Source organism: Carlito syrichta, unplaced genomic scaffold (assembly GCF_000164805.1).
Source record: "Carlito syrichta isolate Samal-C Ts95f unplaced genomic scaffold, Tarsius_syrichta-2.0.1 Scaffold103336, whole genome shotgun sequence".
Classification (NCBI taxonomy): domain Eukaryota; kingdom Metazoa; phylum Chordata; class Mammalia; order Primates; family Tarsiidae; genus Carlito; species Carlito syrichta.
Window position 1 is genome coordinate 112172 of NW_007047432.1, and position 19786 is coordinate 131957.

The 19786-nt window shown below is 44.1% G+C and overlaps 1 protein-coding gene across 2 annotated transcripts in view; it reads left to right on the forward strand.

The window, feature by feature from the left end:
* Nucleotides 1–19786, forward strand: part of TOX2 (TOX high mobility group box family member 2) — a 113774-nt gene that overhangs the window by 43290 nt on the left and 50698 nt on the right. For both annotated transcript variants that reach the window (XM_021715930.1, XM_021715934.1), the window contains one exon: nt 16379–16624. In XM_021715930.1, the coding sequence (XP_021571605.1) occupies nt 16379–16624 (246 nt within the window). The remainder of the gene's footprint in view (nt 1–16378; nt 16625–19786) is intronic.

A 19786-nucleotide genomic window follows, 5' to 3' on the forward strand; every position in this document is an offset into this window, starting at 1 on the left:
GTGGCTGGTATCAGCTGAGGAGCTGGCCCAGGAGGTCTCGAATGCCAGGCAGAGGCTGGGACCCTGCTCTGGAGGCAGCCTGCCTTGGGAGGGTCTGAGCAGGGCAGTGTCCATGGTGCAGTGTGCACTTGGGGACTTTCCTGCTTAGCCTGGTGTCATGGGATCTCAGGGCATGCATGAGGGCCATCCATGAAGAACCTTAGTGCCTTATCCCCAGGCAGCTGGCTTGGCACATTTGTAGGCAATGCTACTTCTGTCGTTTTCAAAAGGTAGAAATGGAAGAGTGCTGCAAATAGACATAATTTTTCCAGAAGCGATTTTAACACAGAAACAACTGGAGCGCTTACTCATCATTTTAAAATGCTATTAAAATCAGCATTTTACACACTGCCTCGCATATGCCTGAATACCTGCAAACCAGTGGCAGAGGCATGGATTAAATTTGGGCCTAAAAATCCCTTGGTTTAGCTCCCTCTTTTTCTGGTGTAACTGAGACCCCGGAAGGGGCAGTGACTTTGCCAAGGTCACACAGTCTGTCAGGGGCAGAGCTGGGACTCAAACCTTCATAGAAAGATGCTTTCCAAGATAAAGACAGAGAACCAGTAACCCTCATGGACCGAGGTGGAATCATTTCATGCTGACCAGCATCTGAGGGCAAGGCTGCTTCAGACCTTCACTGACTTCTTAGGGCTTGCAGGGAACGTGGTGCAGAGTTGGGCCCAGGGAATAGCAGGCCATTAGTGCATTCATTTGCGCATTCACTTATTCCATACCATTTTTACTAGGCACCTACTGTGTGCCAGGCAGTGGTATAGGTGCAGAGACAGAACTGTAACAGAGCAGCCGAAAACTCCTGCCCTTACTCATTCATATATTCTTTTCTTCAGGAAAAGTTGATTGAGGGCCTACTATGTGCAAGGTACTGTCCTCAGCCTTTGGGCTGTATCAGTGACCAACCAAATGGCGGGATTTACGTCCAAGTGAAGGGGACAGCAATAGTGTTATTTTTCAAAAAGTCGGTATATTGCATGGTAGTAGGGAAGAGTTCTATGGGAAAATTGATTGAGCAGGCAAGGGAACTGAGTGTTCCAGCGGGGTCTGTGCTTGCAAACAGGGTGGTCAGGACAGACCTTGTTGAGAAGGCAACATCTGAGCAAAGACTTGAAGGGGTGAGGAAGTGAAGTCTGGGCAACAGAATTCCAGCTGAGGGAGCAGCTGGTGCAAAGGCCCTGCGGTGGGCATGTTTGAGAACTGGTGGAGTGAGGAGGAGGAGGAGGAGGAGGAAGAGATATATCTGAATGATGGCTGGGATGGTCCAGAGTAGCTCTTGACCACGTGGGGTGTGGACAGAGGTGAGTGACCCAGGACTGCGTCAGGAGTGACAGTGTAGGAGCCAGGGCACTCCTACCTCCAAAACCCCTGGCATTGACAGGAAGATAGGCAGGGGTCCCCTGGCCTGCATATGGCCTGGCATCCCTTGCAGTGATTTAAAGGGAAGTCTCAGCTTCTCAGAATGTCTTGAAGCCAAAGGAGATCCCATTTTCAAGCCACCATGGGAAAGCATGGATCATGGTCTCAGATTCAGCTAGTCCTGAGTTCAAATCCCACATCTGGAAAAAATGTCATGGTTGAATGTCTTAGTAATACTTGCATGAGGGCACTGTTTTCAAAATATGGTACAAAAGCCAGAAATTATACATGAATACACTTAGTTTTAATTTAAATGTAAAACTCTTGGTATAGCAAAAAAAAATTATAAGATCAAATGACAAATTGAGATACTATTTGCAGCATATAACATGCAAAACACTTTTTCAAATACATAAAATAAGGCAACAGAAAAATGGCAAATATAATGCTAGTTTCATAACATGAAAAAAACTTGTCCATAAAAATACAAGAAGGTACACAATTTCACTAACAATTTGAGAAATGGAAGCTCAAGCAAGATAATCTTTTCTTAGTTGGTCTAAATGCTAGAAACGTGGAAAGGTTTAGGTACCTGGCATTTCTACTGCTAGGAATAGATCCTGTGGAGATTCTTCTACAATGTGCAGAGATGTAAGAATGAAGATGTTGGTCACAGTGTTTGTAAAATGAAAAATTGTGGAAAACAAGCTAAATGTCCATCAATAAGGAGTCAGTTAAATAAATAAGCAAAATAATTAAATCACAGATTTATAATTGGTTCCTAGTCTGTTCTCAGCATGAAGCTACATTCTGAGGATACAGAAATTTTATCTTCCTGTCTTGTGGGGAAGACCAGCGTTAAAAATGTAATCTCACAACTAATACGGTTGTGATGAGTGCTAAGATTGAGAAGTTCTGGATTGGGAAGGGGTATAATGGTGGCAGCAGGGGACAAGAGTCTTGAATAAAGTCTTTCCTGCCTGCTTCACTCCATCTGGTGACCTGTTCTATTATCTGGAACCTGTTCGACTTGGGGGCTCAGGGATGGTCTCTTAGGCTGCAACCAGAATATGAGAAGTTGCTAGAAAAGCCACAAGTGAAAAGAGCCTCTGGACAGAGAGAATAGCCTATGCAAACACTCTAATTTGAGAATGCCCTTGAAGGCTTAGAGGAACTAGGATAACCAGAGTGCCTGGTGTCAAAGAAAAAGTGCACCAGACGGTGAAACAGGCAGAAAGATTTTATTCAAGACTGTTGGAACCAGGGAGAGAGATCAAAGTCAAATACAACAGGCCGCTGGAGATGTCTGGTAGATGGGGCAAGGTGAGCATGTCAGTGATGGAACTATTAAGAGGAACTTGGTTAGGAATCAAGTGTGGGTGAATTCTCACTGAACTGGGCTCAGCAGCCCAAGGATGACAGGCCAAGGATGAGCCCTGGTGAAGAGGACTCAGGAGCCTGGCTACCATTTGCTCAAGGAGGGAGTCCTTGTCACTGGCCATCATGAGCAAGGGGACAGTGGCTGCCCATGATGAATGTTGGATCGTCCATTCACTCCACACATATTTCTTGATTTCTGCCATGCGTTAGGCACTGCTCCAGGCACTGGGGTCTCAGTAAGGAACAAGACAGACTCGGCCAGAGCCCCCTGGAACCTGCATTCTGGCATAGGAGATAGGACAACAAATCAGAGTGTGAGAAAGTCATACAGGAGAAGAGAGGAGCAGGACACTGTGATTGAGGATAGAAGGCGGGTCATTACTGGCAGGTGGCCCAGGAAAGTCCTTCTGGAGAGTGAAAAGGAGCCAGCCACACGGAGATGTGAGTCTCGTGCGTGGCCACGGAACGGGGAGGCACCTGGCGTGCTAGAGGCTGTCCGGACTGGCCCACAGTGATGAGCGGGTGTCATAGAAGGGCCAGATCACGCAGGGCCTTGCAGGCTGCCTTTACAGGGTTTCACTCTGTATCCTGGGTGCTAAGGGATGTCAACTAATGGGAGTATCATGATCAGATTTGTGGGTAAAACTGTCACCATGGCTGCTGTGGAGGGAGTGAACTGGAAGGAGTGAGAGTGGAAACTGGGAGACCATTGAGGAGGTGATTGCAGCCATCCTGGGGGGAGATGATGACCACTTGGAAGAGGGTAGTCTCCCTGCAGATGGATCATGGTGGGTGGATTCAAGATACATTGGGAGGTAGGGCCAGCAGGATTTTGTGACTGATTGGAGGTGGGGTGAGAGAGAGAGGGGGAGGAATTGAACATCACTTTTATGTCTCCATCTTGAGCCACAGATGGAGGGACACTGAAGGGAAACATGCTTGGTGGGTACAAGGAGGACCACAAGCTCAGTTTTGGACTTGGTAATTTTGCTAATTCAGTACAACAAACCACGGCCTGTGGGCCAAATCTGGCCCTCCACCTGTTTTTTTGTAAATAAAGCTTTATTGGAACACAGCTATGTTTGCTAGTTTAAATATTGCCTGTGGTTACTTTCATGCTACTGTGGCAGAGTTCAATAGTTGTGCTAGAGACTGTAAAAGCCAAAAATATTTGTTATCTGGACCTGTGCAGAAAAAATTTGCTGGGCCTTCCTCTAGGACATCAGGGGAAAGTGTCAAAGAGGCAGTTGGACGTGTGGTTATAAAGATATTATTAAAAACAAACAAACAAACAAACAAGTCTTCCACTTATAAGGAAGCTCACTTCCTTATCTGAAAAATGGGGCAGGGCTTGGCCAGGCTGCTGCTTCTCATTTGATGCCCCCCCGGCTATCCCTAGCCTTGCTACTTAAGTCTGCTGGGATTGCTTCTTCCTAAAGAAGGAAACCCCAAGACCCAACCACCAATCCTTCATATTCCCAGAATCTCCCCCTCCCTCAAGGTGATCCCCCAGGAAGCTGCTGGGACCTTAGAGTGAGTCAGGTAGTTTTCTGGGTGAGAACACATGGGGTTTTCATGTTTGTTCCCAGATAAGGTTTCAGTAAATAAAACTCCTGTCTAATGTGACTGCCTTTTTTGATCCAAGCATTTCAGGGTCAGAAACAGCCATGCAGCAACCGTGGCCAACAGTGTGGCAGACCACCAGCGGGAGGGTGTTAGAAGCGCCTGTAAATAAAGGCTTAAAAAGATATTGCATCCCCCCTCCCCCACCTCCTCCAGAATCCATGCTTCATTTTAACATGGATTTTATGGCCTTTCTGCTTTCATTCGGCTTATGTATGGACTTTTATTTATTTATTTAAGAGACATTTTTTAGTCCAGGAAAATGACAGGCCAAGCAGAAGGCATAATTGCACTGATTTCCAGAAGTGCCGCAATACTCCTGATCCGATGTATAGCGAGACGCGAATCAGAAAGATTCTATTAAACATCTCTGGGATGGGTGACACAGGGGTATTCTCCGAGATGATTAATTTGACTCGGTCATTCTGGACACCGACAAGCCTGACAAAATTGCATTTCATTCCCCACAGAATTCATAAAATCACTGTACCCGTGATAAGAAGTTACAGTGCTGGAAGCCCTGTTCCTGTCGACGGGGTTTGGGTTTGGATAAGATACCATTTTTCTGTCGGGAAAACGAAAATAGTGAGCAGCGCTAGTCTTTCAGCTGAGAGGTTTTTACAGGCGGTTTTTACTTGTTAAAATGGCAGACTGGTAGGGTGGCCGTGTGATTTATCACCCAAAACAGGGCACTGTTGAGAGAGAAAGAGAGCACTGTTAACCTTTACCCGGGGACAGGAGGCATGAGGCAGGGTCCATGTGTGAGAGGGGTGTGACTGGTGGCAGAGCTCCTTGGCTCTGGCTGCTGGAGGCAGGGCTCCTTGTCCTCGTCTCTGCAGATGCCACCTGTGTGTGTGGCTTTGGGTAAGTCACTTTGCCCTTTTGAATCTCAATTTCCTAATCTGTAAAATGGAAACGCTATTTAATACTTGTTCTGCTTACGACCTGAGCTCTTTTTTTTTCTTCCTTGGATATGTGGGGACGGGCTTCGTGCTGACTTTCTGCTAATGTGTTTTCACATCTGTTTCTTTATATAATTCTCTCAGCTGTTAGGTGGGGTTTCATTGATAAGGAAATTGAGGAGTAGGCAGTTTGGATAAACTGCCAAAAGTCCTTGACCAAGTAAGTGGCAACATGGGATTTCCCAGGTCAGTCGAACTCCAAAACCAGAGTCCTTTCTGCAGCTCCAACAATGGTGCTCACTGGCGACATATTCCGAGAATCTCCAGGTTGTGAGGGGAGGGATATTTGAAATAGGTGGAAATATAAGGTGTGTCGGCTGTAATTCCAGTGTATTCAGCAGGCCAACTCCCCTGGGTATGAGACGCTTCCCTCCACTGGCCTTGGGTTTGCTCTGCTGCGTCGCCCTTAGCTCTTCTTAGACAAGGTCTCTGGCAGATTCTGCAGCTTTTTAGCTATGAGACTCAAACCTTTAGTTTCATGACCAAGTCTATGGCCTTTCCTCCCCTGGCACGTGGCCTTGGGAGCCTGTGGTGGGAATGGGGGTTATCTCTCACTCCCCTCCACCCCCATTTCTTCTTCTGCTGCTGCTGCTGGAGACTCTGGGATCCCGACAGGTGAGATGGGATTGAAGGGATAGGGTCAGAACATCTTGCCCAGCTAGTACTGGTGCTGTCTTACCGTGGGTGCCAGTTGTCATGCAGGCCTCCCATGCTGGTGCTTTCTCATGTGGCACTCTGCAACTCCCCTCTTGTGACCTGCCTTGCACTTGGTGTGACGGTGGACATGGCTCTGAGGTCCCCTTGACCTACCAGGCTACCATCTGGGGTAGGAGCCCTTTAGATGCCTTCAGTGGGCCACCTTTCTTTGCATTCACTTGCTCCCCGGGAACTTGCATGTCCTTGCCCTACCAGACCACGTACATGCAGGTTGCTCACAATCAATCCATTCCTTTTTCTCTCTCTCTGGCCTTCTCTGCCATTTCAGGCAGCCCCAGCTATCCTCCCAGCTCCCCAGATCTTCCAGAGACAGTCAAATACTAGCTGGTGTCCTCCTAAGCTTCTCAACTCTGGGGATACAAGTTGAGTTCTCCCAAGAGCCCTTCCTTACCAGGCTTCATCAGTGAGGTGCCACTTCCCCTATTGTGCTATGCTCTGAGTCTCAACAAACTGTTTGGGGAAAGGTCCAACTGCCCATTACTGCCTCAGGGAATCTTTACCTTTCTCTTACACAGCATTGGGTGGCAACAGAGATGGATGGTCAAAATGTCAGTCTGAGAACCTTGTAGCAAGCATTAACTGGGATAAAGTAGAAAGCCATCAAATAATGAAAGGACTACTTCACCAAGAAGATACAATAATAATTAGTTTATAAATACTTAACAATATAGCTTTGAAATATATGGAGCAGAAATGGACAGAAATACAAGAGATTGATGAAATCACAACCATGGTGGAAATTTTTAGCATACTTCTCTCAGAAACCAAAGAATCAAGTGGAAAAAGAAAAGTAATAGTTATTTAGAAGTTTTAAACAACAGAATTAACACACTGTAAGTTATTAACATTGATCAAAATTAGCCTTATACTGTGTCAAATGAATTCTCAGTGGTTTTTAGATAATCAATATGTTTTTTATTTTGGGAGGAGAGTATCCTTTTCTTTCCTCTTGTCAGTGGTTATCTATTTTGTTAGTCTATTTAAAAACCCATCTCTACTTTATATTTTTAATCTAAAATTTATTTTTTATTATTTTCTTCTACTGACTTTTGGGTTATTTTGTTTTCCTATTTCTACCTTCTTGAGTTGAGTGCTGATTAACTTATTTTGTCTTCTAATAAAGTCATTTAGTTAAAAGGTATAAATTTTTCATTTGTTCATCTCTCATAGTCTTTCTCAGGGAGTATTCTCATAATTTCAGTTGTGATTTCCTCTGTAGCCAAAGTGTCCAAGTATTTAGGAGGGTCTCCCTCTCTCCATTTTTTTCTGCTTCCTCTTTTACTCCCTTGTTGGTTTTTGTTAATAACTAGATTCATGCATTTAGATCTTAGAATGTGGTCTGTGTAATTTGTACTGTTCGAAAGTTTGAGGTTATCTTTGTAGCTAGTACATAGTTTTGTTTTGTGAGTGCTCCATAGACATTGGAAAGAACTGTATTCTTTAAATATTGGGACAAATTAGAAGAGTAACTTGTGTTATTCAGATCTTCAATCCTGACTTGTTTCTATCTGATTGATTTTTGAGGAGATGTGTTAAAGCGTCTCACTTTGTTTCTGATGTGTACTAACAGTTTTTTACGTTTTGTATTTCTGTGGTTTATCAATCTACATAAAGTTTATGTCTGTCATTTCTTCTTTGTGGATTTGTATCATTTATCAACTTAAGTGTTTCTCTTGGTATTTTTAATGCTTATTGCCCTGAATTATACTTAATTTGTTATTAATTTTGGCACTCTGGTTTTCATTTGCCTGATATATCTGTTTATGTTTTATCTCCCATGTTATTTAGTTTTAGGCATGTCTATTATAAGTGTCATGTGCTGGATTTATTTATTTTAACCAAAACATTAATTTTATCTTTTAATAAAGCTAGGGAAATCATTTGTATTTATTGTGATTATGACTATTTAGTCTTTCTATTGCTATCTTCCAAAGTCTTTATTATCATGTTTCATAGTTCATTCCTATTTATTTTTTAGATTTTTTTTTTAGGTCAAGTTCTATTTTATTTTGTTTCTCCAATGGTGTGGAATTTCTTATTTTCCTTAAAATTGTAACAAATAGTTAATAAACAAATTCAGCAATGTTTTGGGGTAAAAGATCTTCGTAGAAAAATTGGTTGTGTTTCTGTAAACCAACAATGAATACAGTAAGTCCCCTACACACAAATAAGTTCCATTCCAAGAGTGCGTTTGTAAGTCCAACTTGTTCATAAGTTCAACAAAGTTAGCCTAGGCATCCAACTCACACAGTCGGCTATACCAACTGCATCAGTTGCTTTTGTGCTTGCCTCCAGGCATCCTGGGCTTGAAATAAAGAGACTGTACTAGTGTACCCTGTACAGTACTGTACAGTAAAGTACACAAAAGTACAACCACTTGTAGAGGCTGCATGCACGTGACAATGTATACCAGACACGTGGACTAACTCATGTGATTGAACACGTGAACACATGTTCACATTTTTGAAAGTTTGTAACTTGGAGGTTTGTATTAGGGGACTTACTGAATCCAAGAAGGAGACTAAGAAAACAATTCCATATACAATAACATCTAAGAGAATAAAATATGTAGGAGTAAATTTAACCAAGGAGGTGAAAGACTTGTAAACTGAAAACTGTAAAATATGGCTAAAAGTAATGAAAGAAGAGCTAAAAAAAAAAAAAAAAGGAGAGACGTGTGTTTGTGGATTGGAATACATAATAGGGTAAAAATGACAGTACTACCCAAGTGATCTACAGAGTCAGTGCAATCCCTATCAAATTTCCACTGGTCTGTTTTGCAGAAATGGAAAAGTTGATCTTCAAATTAACATGGAATTGCAAGGAACCCTGAAGAGCACCAATAATCTCGAAAAATAACAAGTTGGAAGACTCACATTTCTCAATTGCTACAAAGTTACAGTAGTCAAAATAATGTGGTACTGGCATAAGGATAGACATATAGACCAAAGGAATAGAATTAAGAGTCCAGAAATAAATGCATGCATCTATGGTCAGTTGATTTTCGACAGGTATGCCAAGACCATCCAGTGAAGAAAAAAACAGTCTCTTCACCAAATGGTGCTGAGATAACTAAATAGCCACAAGCAAAATAGTGAAGTTGAACCCTACTTCATGCCATATTCAAAAGTTAATTCAAAATGGACTTACCTGATAAATTTTTGAGGTGATGGATATGCTAATGATCCTGATTTTATAATTACACATTGTATACGTGTATTGAAATATCACACTGTAGCTTATAAAAATGTACAGGTATAAACTAAGGATATGCAAAGACATAGAGAATGGTTTAATGGGCACTGGAGACTCAGAAGTGGGGGAAAAAACAAATCACCTGTTGGGTACAATGTGCACAGGTGGGGTGGTGGATACACTTAAAGCTCAGGCAAGACCCAAACTATTTATACCCCCCAAACTATTGAAATTTTAAAAAGGAAAAAAATATACAGTTATGTATTAATTAAAGATAACAAAAGCAAAAAAAGTATTAGAATTGCCCCCAAATGCATCTATGACCTAATATCAGGGCAAAACCCGTACAATTCTAAGAAGAAACCAAAGGGATAACTCTACATGACCTTGGATTTGGGAATGGATTCTTAGATATGGCATCAAAAGCATGAGCACCAAAAGAAAGAACAGATGAATTGGACATCATCAGAATTAAAAACTTTCATGCATTAAAGAACATTATCAAGAAAGTGAAAAGACAACCTACAGATTGGAAGAAATATTTGCAAATCATATGTCATGAGAACCTTGTATCTAGAATGATCTTTGGGAGGGCGGGCCCCTTACAGTACAGACTTCTCTTGCTGGATAGATGTTCTAGGAACTCATCAGCATCAGTGTACCAGCAAGTGTTGTTGTGAGAGGCTGTGTTGTGAAAGAAACATTCTGAGTTGTGGCAAACTGGTGACTGACTCTTCATCATGACAACGTACCTGCCCACACCACGTTGAATGTTCATCAGTTTTTGACCAAAAAATGGCCTTACCCCCGTACTCCACCCCCCCATTCACCCAGTCTCACTCCAGGTAACTTTGTTTGTTTGTTTGTTTGTTTCCCTGGATGAAAAAATCCTCAAAGGGAAATGTTTTGCCGATGTGGAAGAGATGAAACAATAAACAGTAGAAGCACTAAAAGACATTAAAATTGATGAGTTCAGAAATTTTTGAACAGTGGAAAAAGCATCTCAAAAGGTGTTACATTGAACAGAGGATACTCTGAAGGTGACTGAAATTTAAGCATATAAGAATAAATACACAATTTTTAATAAACGAATTCCAGGTTTCTTGGGTCCCCCCCCATGTAAAGAAAGCTTACAGTGCAACAACAAAAAGGCAGACAACCCAATTTTAAAATTGGACATTAGACATTTCTCCAAAGAAGCTATGCATGTGGCCAAGAAGCGCATGAAGAGATGTTCAACTTGATTCATTTTTAGGAAAATACACATCAACACTACAATAAGATACCACTTCACACCCCCTAGGCTGGCTATAATTTTTTTAAAATGGAAAATAAATGCTGGTGGTAAGGATGTGAAGACGTTGGTACTCTCCTGCATTGCTGGTGAGAATGTCAAACGTGCAGCCACTGTGGAAAGCAGTTTGACAGTTCCTCAAAAAGTTAACAGAATTACCAGATGACTCATCATCCTACTTTCAAGTATATATACCCAGAAGAATTAAAGAGAGACTCAAGCAAACATATGTACATACTTGTTTATAGCAGCACTATTCACAATGGCCAAAAGATGAAAAGAGCCCAAATGTCCATCAACGGGTGAATAAACAAATTGTTGCATATACTTATGGTGGAATATTATTTAATGACAAAAAGGACTGCAGTACTATTATGTGCTGTGAACCTTGAAAACATTGTGCTAAGTGAAAGAAGTCAGACACAAAAAGTCATATATGATACCATTTATAGGAAAATGTCCAAAGCAGGTAAATTCATAAAGGCAAAGCAAAGACTGGTAGTTACCAGGGGTTGAAGGACAAGAGGGGAAGTGAGAGAAACTGCTTAGTGGATACAGGGTTTCCTTTTGAGATGATGAAAATGTTTTGGAACTAGGTAGGGGTGGTGGTTGCATGGCTTTGGGAATGCACTAAATGCCCCTGAATTGTTCACTTTAGAATGGTTAATTTTGTGTTACGAGAATTCATCTCAATACATTTTAAAACATTATAGCAAATGTGTATAAATGTATATATTTCTTACAACACAATGAATCTGTGTCTATAATCTTCTCCATTAAGGAAGACACAGCTTTCTAGCTGAAGTCTTCTAGACTTTTAGTTCAGGATCAGCATTCATTCTAGAATCCCATCTCTCTCTTGTTTTAGATTTTTTTTTCCAGCAATCACGTTAAATTCCAGAGTCACTTTATCAGCTACTGTTCTGAATTAATATCCCATATAGTGGTTTTCAGTTTGTGCTCTTCCTAGAATCCCTCTCGGGTTCTCTTTTCATTCTCTAAGTTCTAGCTTTGAGTATTTTTCCAGGAAGGCTTATTTAAAATACTTTGTTTACTTCCAATGGTTGAATTTTTTATTAAGTTGTCATTTTATTTTATTATGGTAGGCGAATGAGTTTATTATGATAATTTGCTGGAACATAAGCATATCCCTGCGATAGACTTGTGATCCCGCTGGATACTTTTCAAATTCCTTCCTTCCTACCTGCAAACCTTTACTAACGTTTGTGACGTCCAGAGCTCTCACCACTGGCATCTCTTTCTAGAGTTTCATGAGGACCCAGTGGCAGAGAGAGCATTAGGCACCATTGGGTGGCTAATCTCTTCCTTAGGGATGGCTGCAGGGTGAATCTGACCTCGTATGGGGAAATACTAGGTTCAGAGTCACAAGACCTGGGTCTGAATCTCAACCAAGATCTACTAGCTATGGGATACCTCCATTCTCTAACATGTATGAATTAAGTGGAGAGTATATGTGGAAACACTGGGCCTGGTGGCTGGCGTACAGTAGGTGCTCATGTTAGGTTGGTTTGTGTTCAGGTGCCATGTACGTAGGATTTGATCGCATTTAGAAGAGGCGTGCACATGTTTGCATGCCTAGTTATTTTTAAGTGTGCTAATTGCCTCTTTAAATGAATTGTCATCATTGTGTTGTTCCAATATTTTGATACAACATATGCTTATTTTTTCGAAAGGCTTCTGGCCGATTGGGCCGGTTCCAGTGGATGGAGGTTTTGGTTTTTGACAGAAAGAGTGGACTCGTGCAGTTACTTAGTTTTCACTTAGTGTCATCACTTAGCATTCACATCTGCTATAAGCCAGCACCTGTTCTGGGTGCTGGGGGACAGGGAGGGAGGTGGCAGTCCACAGATGTGAACAACGGATGGCTGAGGAACTTGACAGCATGTTGGGAGCGATGGATGTGGGGTGAGGTTTGAACTCAGAGCCTGGGGCCTTCTCCCATTTTGGGTGCTCGTTTATTGTGTTGTCATTGATTACTTACTGTCTGCCAGGCACTGTGCTGGGCACTGGTGACAAGACAGACTTAACCCGGGCCCTCATGGGGCCTGGGATCTGGAGGGAGGGGGCTGCAAGAAGAAGGAAAGTATGAGTCAAAGATAATTGCAGGTGGCCATGAAGAGATGGGAGGGGGACACACGGGACAGTGGAGGACACATCGGAGGAGTTAAGTCTTGCTGTAGAATGGGCAAAGAGGTTGGAAAGGCTTCCTGGAGGAGGCGGCTCTGAACAGGAAAGCAGCAGTGCTTTCTGAGATGGTATGATATCTGTAGTTGATTTCCACCTAAAGGCAGTCATCCCCCAGCCCATCTCAGTGGCCAGGCTGAAGGTAGACATCACCCCGTGGTGTGCAGACCTATGCGAGTCAGAAACCTGAGCCAGTGAACTGCGGCTTACTCATTCCCTGTCCTCGGAGAAACCTCCTGATGTCTCTGGAACTCCAGACGAGGACACCAAGGACAGCAATAGTAACTAACACCGACAGCACTGTGTGCCCGACATTGTCCTCACTACTTGCATGTATTGGTTCATTTATTCTCTACGGCAGCCCTGTATATACTTACTGACAATATCCTTTCTCACAGTTGGGGACACTGAGGTTCAGGAAGGGAAAGGAATGTGCCCAGAGCCACACAGAGGTAGAAAGTGGCAGAGCCAGGATTCAAACCCAAGCTATTGGCTCAACCCACTGCACCACACTGCCGCCTGCACAACAGGGAGAGTGGTCTCCTTGCCAGGGCAGTCACCAAGGTCGAGTGAGATGCATGTTTATGACATCCACCCCAGGGCCTGGCTCTCCCATCTGCCCATTGTTTCTGAGCTCTCACTGTGTGCCCCAACTCCGTGCCAGGTTTCTGACCTCAGCATTGGAGATACAGTGAGCAAAACACATTCAACATTGAACAAATAATCACACAAGAAGTCAGTTAGCTACAAGCTCAATGAGTGCCTCCCAGGAGACGTGCCGGGCCATTCTGGGTGTGTAATGGGTCTGGGCTACGCTAGAGAGCACAGGGAAGACATTGAAACCCAACCTTCCACTGAGGGATGGGTAGGAACGAGCCCAATGAAGGAAGAGCATCCAGTGGGCGGAGCAGACGAGCGGAGGGAACAGTGCAGGCAATGGCCTAGAGGCAGGAAAGGTCACGGTGGCTAGAAGGGTGATGGGAGCTAGGCCATACAAGGACTTGTGGGGCAGACTTGGAACTGTGGCCTCTATCCTGAAGGCAGTGGAGACCAGGAAAAGGCTATATCACTGTCCAGGTAGGAGATGGTGGTGGCCTGACCAGAGTGGTGTCAGTGGGGATGGAGAGAAAAGAGTGGATTTTGAGGAAGTTTGGAGGCATTTCATTGAATTTGAGAGGTGACTGAGGCTGAGCCCCAGCTTGTGGTTGTGTCACTGACTGGGATGGGGAGGATGCAGGGGCACGGTGGGGGAACAGGCATGTGATCATCAAACAGGAATATTGAGTGGGCATTGAGAAACTCAGCTCTGGAGCTAAGATGAATGACCAAGACTGGAGGTCACCAGATGCACCTGGATGGTACTCAAACCTGAGACTGGTGATGTCCCCCTAGGAGAGAGTATAGGGCGGTAAGAGAGGGGAGCTCAGGACAGAGCCTGAGACACCCCAGTATAAGAACGGGAAAGGAGAAGGTGAAGCAAGAAGGTAGCCACAGTCATCCCCTCTTCCCAGGCTGCTGTGAGATAGAACTACAACTGTCCTGCAGAAGGAGCCACAGGAGGCCACAGGGGCTCTGGGTGCATGGGGTGGGCCCCAGGGTTGGCAAGTCTCTTACCCTCCCATCTGTGGCTATAAAGGACAGTTGAGGGCTCCTCCCACCTATGGCATTGTTGTAAGGTTCACACATGGCTCCTGAGGAGAAGGGCCATGACCCCAAGCAAGCATTTAGGTATCTTATGCTCCCTGCTGTGGCCATGGCTCTACGCACACCAACCCTCCACTGCCCAGTGACTCTATCCGTCCAGTAGTCAGAGAAGGCTGGCCCACCAGGAGTCAGGCACTGTGCTAGGCTCATGACCCACACACTTGTCAAACAATACAGGGATGTTAGAAGATGTTATTCATTATATGCTATTGGGGGTTCAATTGTTTTCTTCTCTGCACATATTTTTGATTGATTTTAGATTCAGCACTGTAGGATGACTATAGGCAACGATAATATGTTATATAGTTTCAAACAACTAGAAGGAGGATATTGAATGTTCCCAACACAAAGAAATGATAAATGTTCGAGTTGATGGATATGCCAGTTACCCTGATCTGATCCCTATATATATGTATTGAAACACCACTGTCTCAATATGGTATACCTATTTATGTACCTCATAAATATGTACAATATTAATCTGTCAATTAAAAATATGAATAAAAAGATTTACTCTCATATTCACCAATACCTTTGGTATCTAGCCTTCCTGAGTTCTAGAATATTCTCAACTATTTCTTCAGTTATTTTTCTCACTTGTTCTCTCACTCTTCTCTCTCCAGAATGCTGACTGAACATATGTCTATTAGACATTCTGACTGTGTGCTTGTAACCTTTCATACTTTCTCTTTGCCTCTCTATGCTGAATTCTGGATACTTTCTTCAGATCCGTCTTCCAGTTCACATATCTGTCTTTTGCTGGGTCTAATCTTTTCCAGAGAATAGCAAAGAACGAGCTCTTCAAGCTAATACAACCTTGATACTAAAGCCCAGCAAGGGCAGTATGAGTCCAGAACATGCTAGGTCAGTCCCACTTGGGAACCTGATGCAAAAATTCTAAACAAAATATCAGCAAACAAAATCCAATAATCCATAAGAAAAACATATCATGACCAAGTAATTTATTCTGGGAATGCGAGGCTGTTCTGACATTAAAAACCAAATGAGTCGGCTACTACATTAACTGAATTAAAGCAGAAGAATCATTTAAGCCTTTCAGTAGATGCAGGGGAAAAGAATTTGATAAAATTAAAAAACCATGCACAGTTAGAAAACACACACACGCATACACCCACACATACATGCACACACACCATGACCGACTAGAAATTTCCTCAGCATGCTGAAGGATACCTTAGAGAACTGAGGCAAATGTCACACTTGATGATAAAATACTGAGATACTTGAGATCAGGAGAAAGGAAAGGTGTCCGCTCTCACCACTTCTAATTGACATTGTCCTGAAGGTTCGGGGTAAGTAGGGATTGCAAAGGAAGGGGTCCGAGTGACTCCTGATTTCTAGTTGTGCTCCTGTGGACATGTTTGCACCATTTACTAAGGTGAAAAAGACTAGAAGAGGCCTCGACTGGGCTGAGCTCTGGGAGCACAAGAGAAACCCGTCTGGCCACCCTGGAAGGGCTGCCAGGCAGGGAGTGGAGGTATTTCAGCTGCGCTCCCAGCTCTTCTTCTCGTCTTGGCTGGACAGCCTTCCTCCTTGCACCTGAGTCCCCATCTGTAAAATGGGTGGGTGTGGAAAGATGGATCCAAGGTGGGCTGTGGTAGCTGGATCTGGTGGGAAAACAGAGGCACAGGTGGATGGGAGCCAGCCCCCGCTCTCAGGGAGGGCAGGCGTGTGTGTGCAGAGTCTCTGGTGGGAGGGAGCACCCCTTTTGGGGCTAGGGCTGGAGTCGGCCTGAATCAGGGTCATCCTGCAGAGGATTATTTCTCCTCTGCCAAGAGGTTGTTATCATTATTGTTGCTGTTATTGGTGTGATGGCGTATGATCTGCTCACACTGAGCCCCGACAACATGTCCTTTTGCTGTTTTAGAACTATAACGGCCAGAGCGAGAACCACGAAGACTATGAGATCCCCCCGATAACACCTCCCAACCTCCCCGAGCCGGCCCTCCTGCACCTGGGGGACCACGAAGCCAGCTACCACTCGCTGTGCCACGGCCTGCCCCCCAACGGTCTGCTCCCCGCCTACTCCTACCAAGCCATGGACCTCCCTGCCATCATGGTGTCCAACATGCTGGCGCAGGACAGCCACCTGCTGTCGGGCCAGCTGCCCACGGTGAGTCCCTGTCACCTGCCGTGGTTCCTGCTGGTTACGGCAGGGAATGGGGTTGAGAGGGAAGCAGAATGCCAGGCCTCGAGGAGGACCTTCTCCTCATGGGCAGGGTCTGGGTTTGGCTGGTCACCTGCGTGGGAGGCTGCTGCAGGCCTAGGAGGGGGTGGGCGTGGAGGGAAGCCTAACGTTGGCACACTGCCCACTTCCAGGGCTCTGTTTATGATGTCATGGTATTGGTTTTTATTATTTGTTAAAGTGTGTCTCATTATTATTTTAAATTTTTGCTTCTGTTTTATTGAGATATAATTCACACACTGTAAAATCCAACCACTTAAAGTGTACTGTTAGGCTGGGCACAATGGCTCATGCCTGTAATCCCAGTACTTTGGGAGGCTGAAGCAGGAGGATCACTTGAGGCTAGGAGGTCGAGATTACGGTGAGCCGTAATTGCACCAGTTCACTCCAGCCTTGGTGAGAGAGCGAGACCCTGTCTCCAAAAAATATAAATAAAATAAAGGGTAAAATTTAATGGCTTTTAGTATATTCAGAGTTATGTGACCATCAACAAACACAATAGATTTTAGGACATTTTGTCATCCTTTAAAGAAATGTCATACCTTTGGCTGTCACGCCCAGCCTGATCCCTGAAATCCCCAACTCTAGGCAACCACTCTACATTTCTGTCTCATATTGCCTATTCTGGACATTTTATATAAATGAAAACATACAATTAAAAAATTGTAAGCAGCCGAGCTCAGTAGCTCAGCCTGTAATCCGGCGCCTTTGGGAGGCTGAGGTGAGTGGATTGCCTGAGCCCACGGGTTCGAGACCTGCCTGGGCAACTCGGTGAGACCTCATCTCTACAATAAATCAAAAAATTAGCTGGGCATGGTAGTGCGCACCTGTAGTTCCAGTTACTTGGAAGGCCGAGGCGGAAGGATCGCTGGAGCCCAGCAGGTCGAGGCTGCAGTGGCCGGGAGCGGCCACTGCACTCCAGTCTGGGCGACAGAGTGAGACTCCAACTCAAAAAAAAAACAAAAACAAATTGTAAGCTAGTGTGGTGGTGGCTTATGCCTGTGATCCTGGCACTTTGGGAAGCTGAGATGGGAGGGTCGCTTGAGTCCAGGAGTTTGAGACAAGCCTGGGCAACATAGCAAGACCTTGTCTCTACAAAATAAAAATAAAAATAAAAATTGTAGTTTGCTGAAGTTTCCAGAGAAGAGGGTGATAACTGAGTTAAAGTTACTGGAATAAGTAAACATCTAGCAGGTAGTCAAGAGAAAGAACTGTCCAGGCTGGGGGAAGAGCATGTGCAAAAGGGGCAGGCAAAGGTGCTCGAGCCATGCTTGGCAATGGCATGTGGCTCATTCTTTTTACTGGGCTGGAAACAAAGAACCCGGAGCCAAGGAGAGAGAAAGGAGGTGAAAGAGATCAGCAGCGCCTGGATCATAAGGGCCCTGAATTCCATGCTAAAGAGATTTATTTATTTATTTATTTTAGCGTGAATGGAAGATTTGGACCATCAAGATTTATAGAAAATCAGTAGATCTTTTTTTATATAATAGAAAAATCCCCTCAAGGGAATTCTAGTACTTCTCCCAAACAATTGTGATTTGTGTTTAATTTTCTTTTTTTCTTTCCAGTTAATAATGTATACTAGTCACAACTCTTACATCCATTTTTAAGTGAAAGGAACCAAACTCAAAGTAGCTTATGCAAGAAAGACTGAAATGTCTGGGGGTAGACAGAGGGTTTCTGGCATGGTTTGATCCAGAATCTCCAGCAGTGTCAGGGTCCACCCAGCAGGCATAATGGTTGTTGGCAGCCAACATCTTCTGACATCTCTGGCAGGTGGCTGTTTGGGTCTTCTAGGGAGGGCCATGACTAGACAATGACGGACAAACCCCTGTGTCCAGGAAGAAGCAATCTTCTATTTTGCTAGCTTGAGTCACAAGCACACCTGTGGCAGGAGACGAGGGGCTTCTTAGTTGATTCTCCTAGCAGAATTTCATGGCGTTGGTTGGGTTGTCTTGACCTCTGCAGCGACTGCTCAGAAGACATAGCCAAATCTGTGGCCCAATTCCAGCAGCTGCCTGACCCCTTAGGGTGTGCACTTTATATTCAAACGATGTCAACTGTATTTGATTTATTGTTTATGCTTCCTTTATGACCACCACATTTCCTTGCTCCAAAAAAATCTGGGGTGCTCTTTATATTTTTGTAAGGCGTATCACATTTTTTGTTTGTTTTTGAAACTAGGTGAGAAATAAAAGGAGAGAAAAAAGGGAGGGAGACGGGTGGAGAAAACCAACTCAAGACCCACATTTTATGGTGCTCAGGTCTCACTAAAAAGCTGGATGAAAATTGACATCCCATTTCTCCAGCAATCCTTTCCTTCTGGGCCCATCAATAATGCAGGTCCTCAGCTTCCTCTTCTCTAAGAGACGGCAACTCCGACCCCACAGCCAGATAGTTCTAGAATGCTCATACCTCAGCTGCTTGCTTGGCTCATTTCCTCACTCCTCCAGCCCATCCCTGTTTGGGATTTACAGCAACACAAGCAAGAGCAGGGCCAGGTGGATCTTTTTATCACATGCTGTGTGAGTCATGGTGCAGGGCTGGGTAGGCTACAGTTCTGGGCCACCGTGTCACTGGCCTTTGGTGCTGGGGTTAACAGCTGGCAGGGGTAGTGGTTAGTGAGCGGACATTGGTGTCCCACAGACCCTAGATAGATCTTGACTCTACCTTTGAAACTTCAGTTTCCTTGTCTTGGAATCAAACTAGTACCCGCCTAACATTGTGGGGAAGTATATCTGAGCTAATGCATGTCAAGTCTAAGCAGATCTCTGGCAGAGAGTAAACAGGGACTATTTACTGTTGTTATTAGTAATAAAAATGAATTCCCACTGTAACCAAATAGCAGTGTTTTCCCTTAAGTCTCATTTACCTAAAGGAGCAGGCCACAGATACTCTCAGGTGTGTTTGCTGGGCCGCCTGGTCATAATAGCACTGATCATGACAAAGCGTGTTATCTGCTTATCAAAGATGACCCCCCTTCACCACCCCTCCTAGGAAATGCTTTTGTTGGGCTCTGTCCAAACAGGCACTTTGCAGTTGTGTCCCAGATTTCTTTAAAACTAGCTCATGTTTAAGATGCTTCACAAA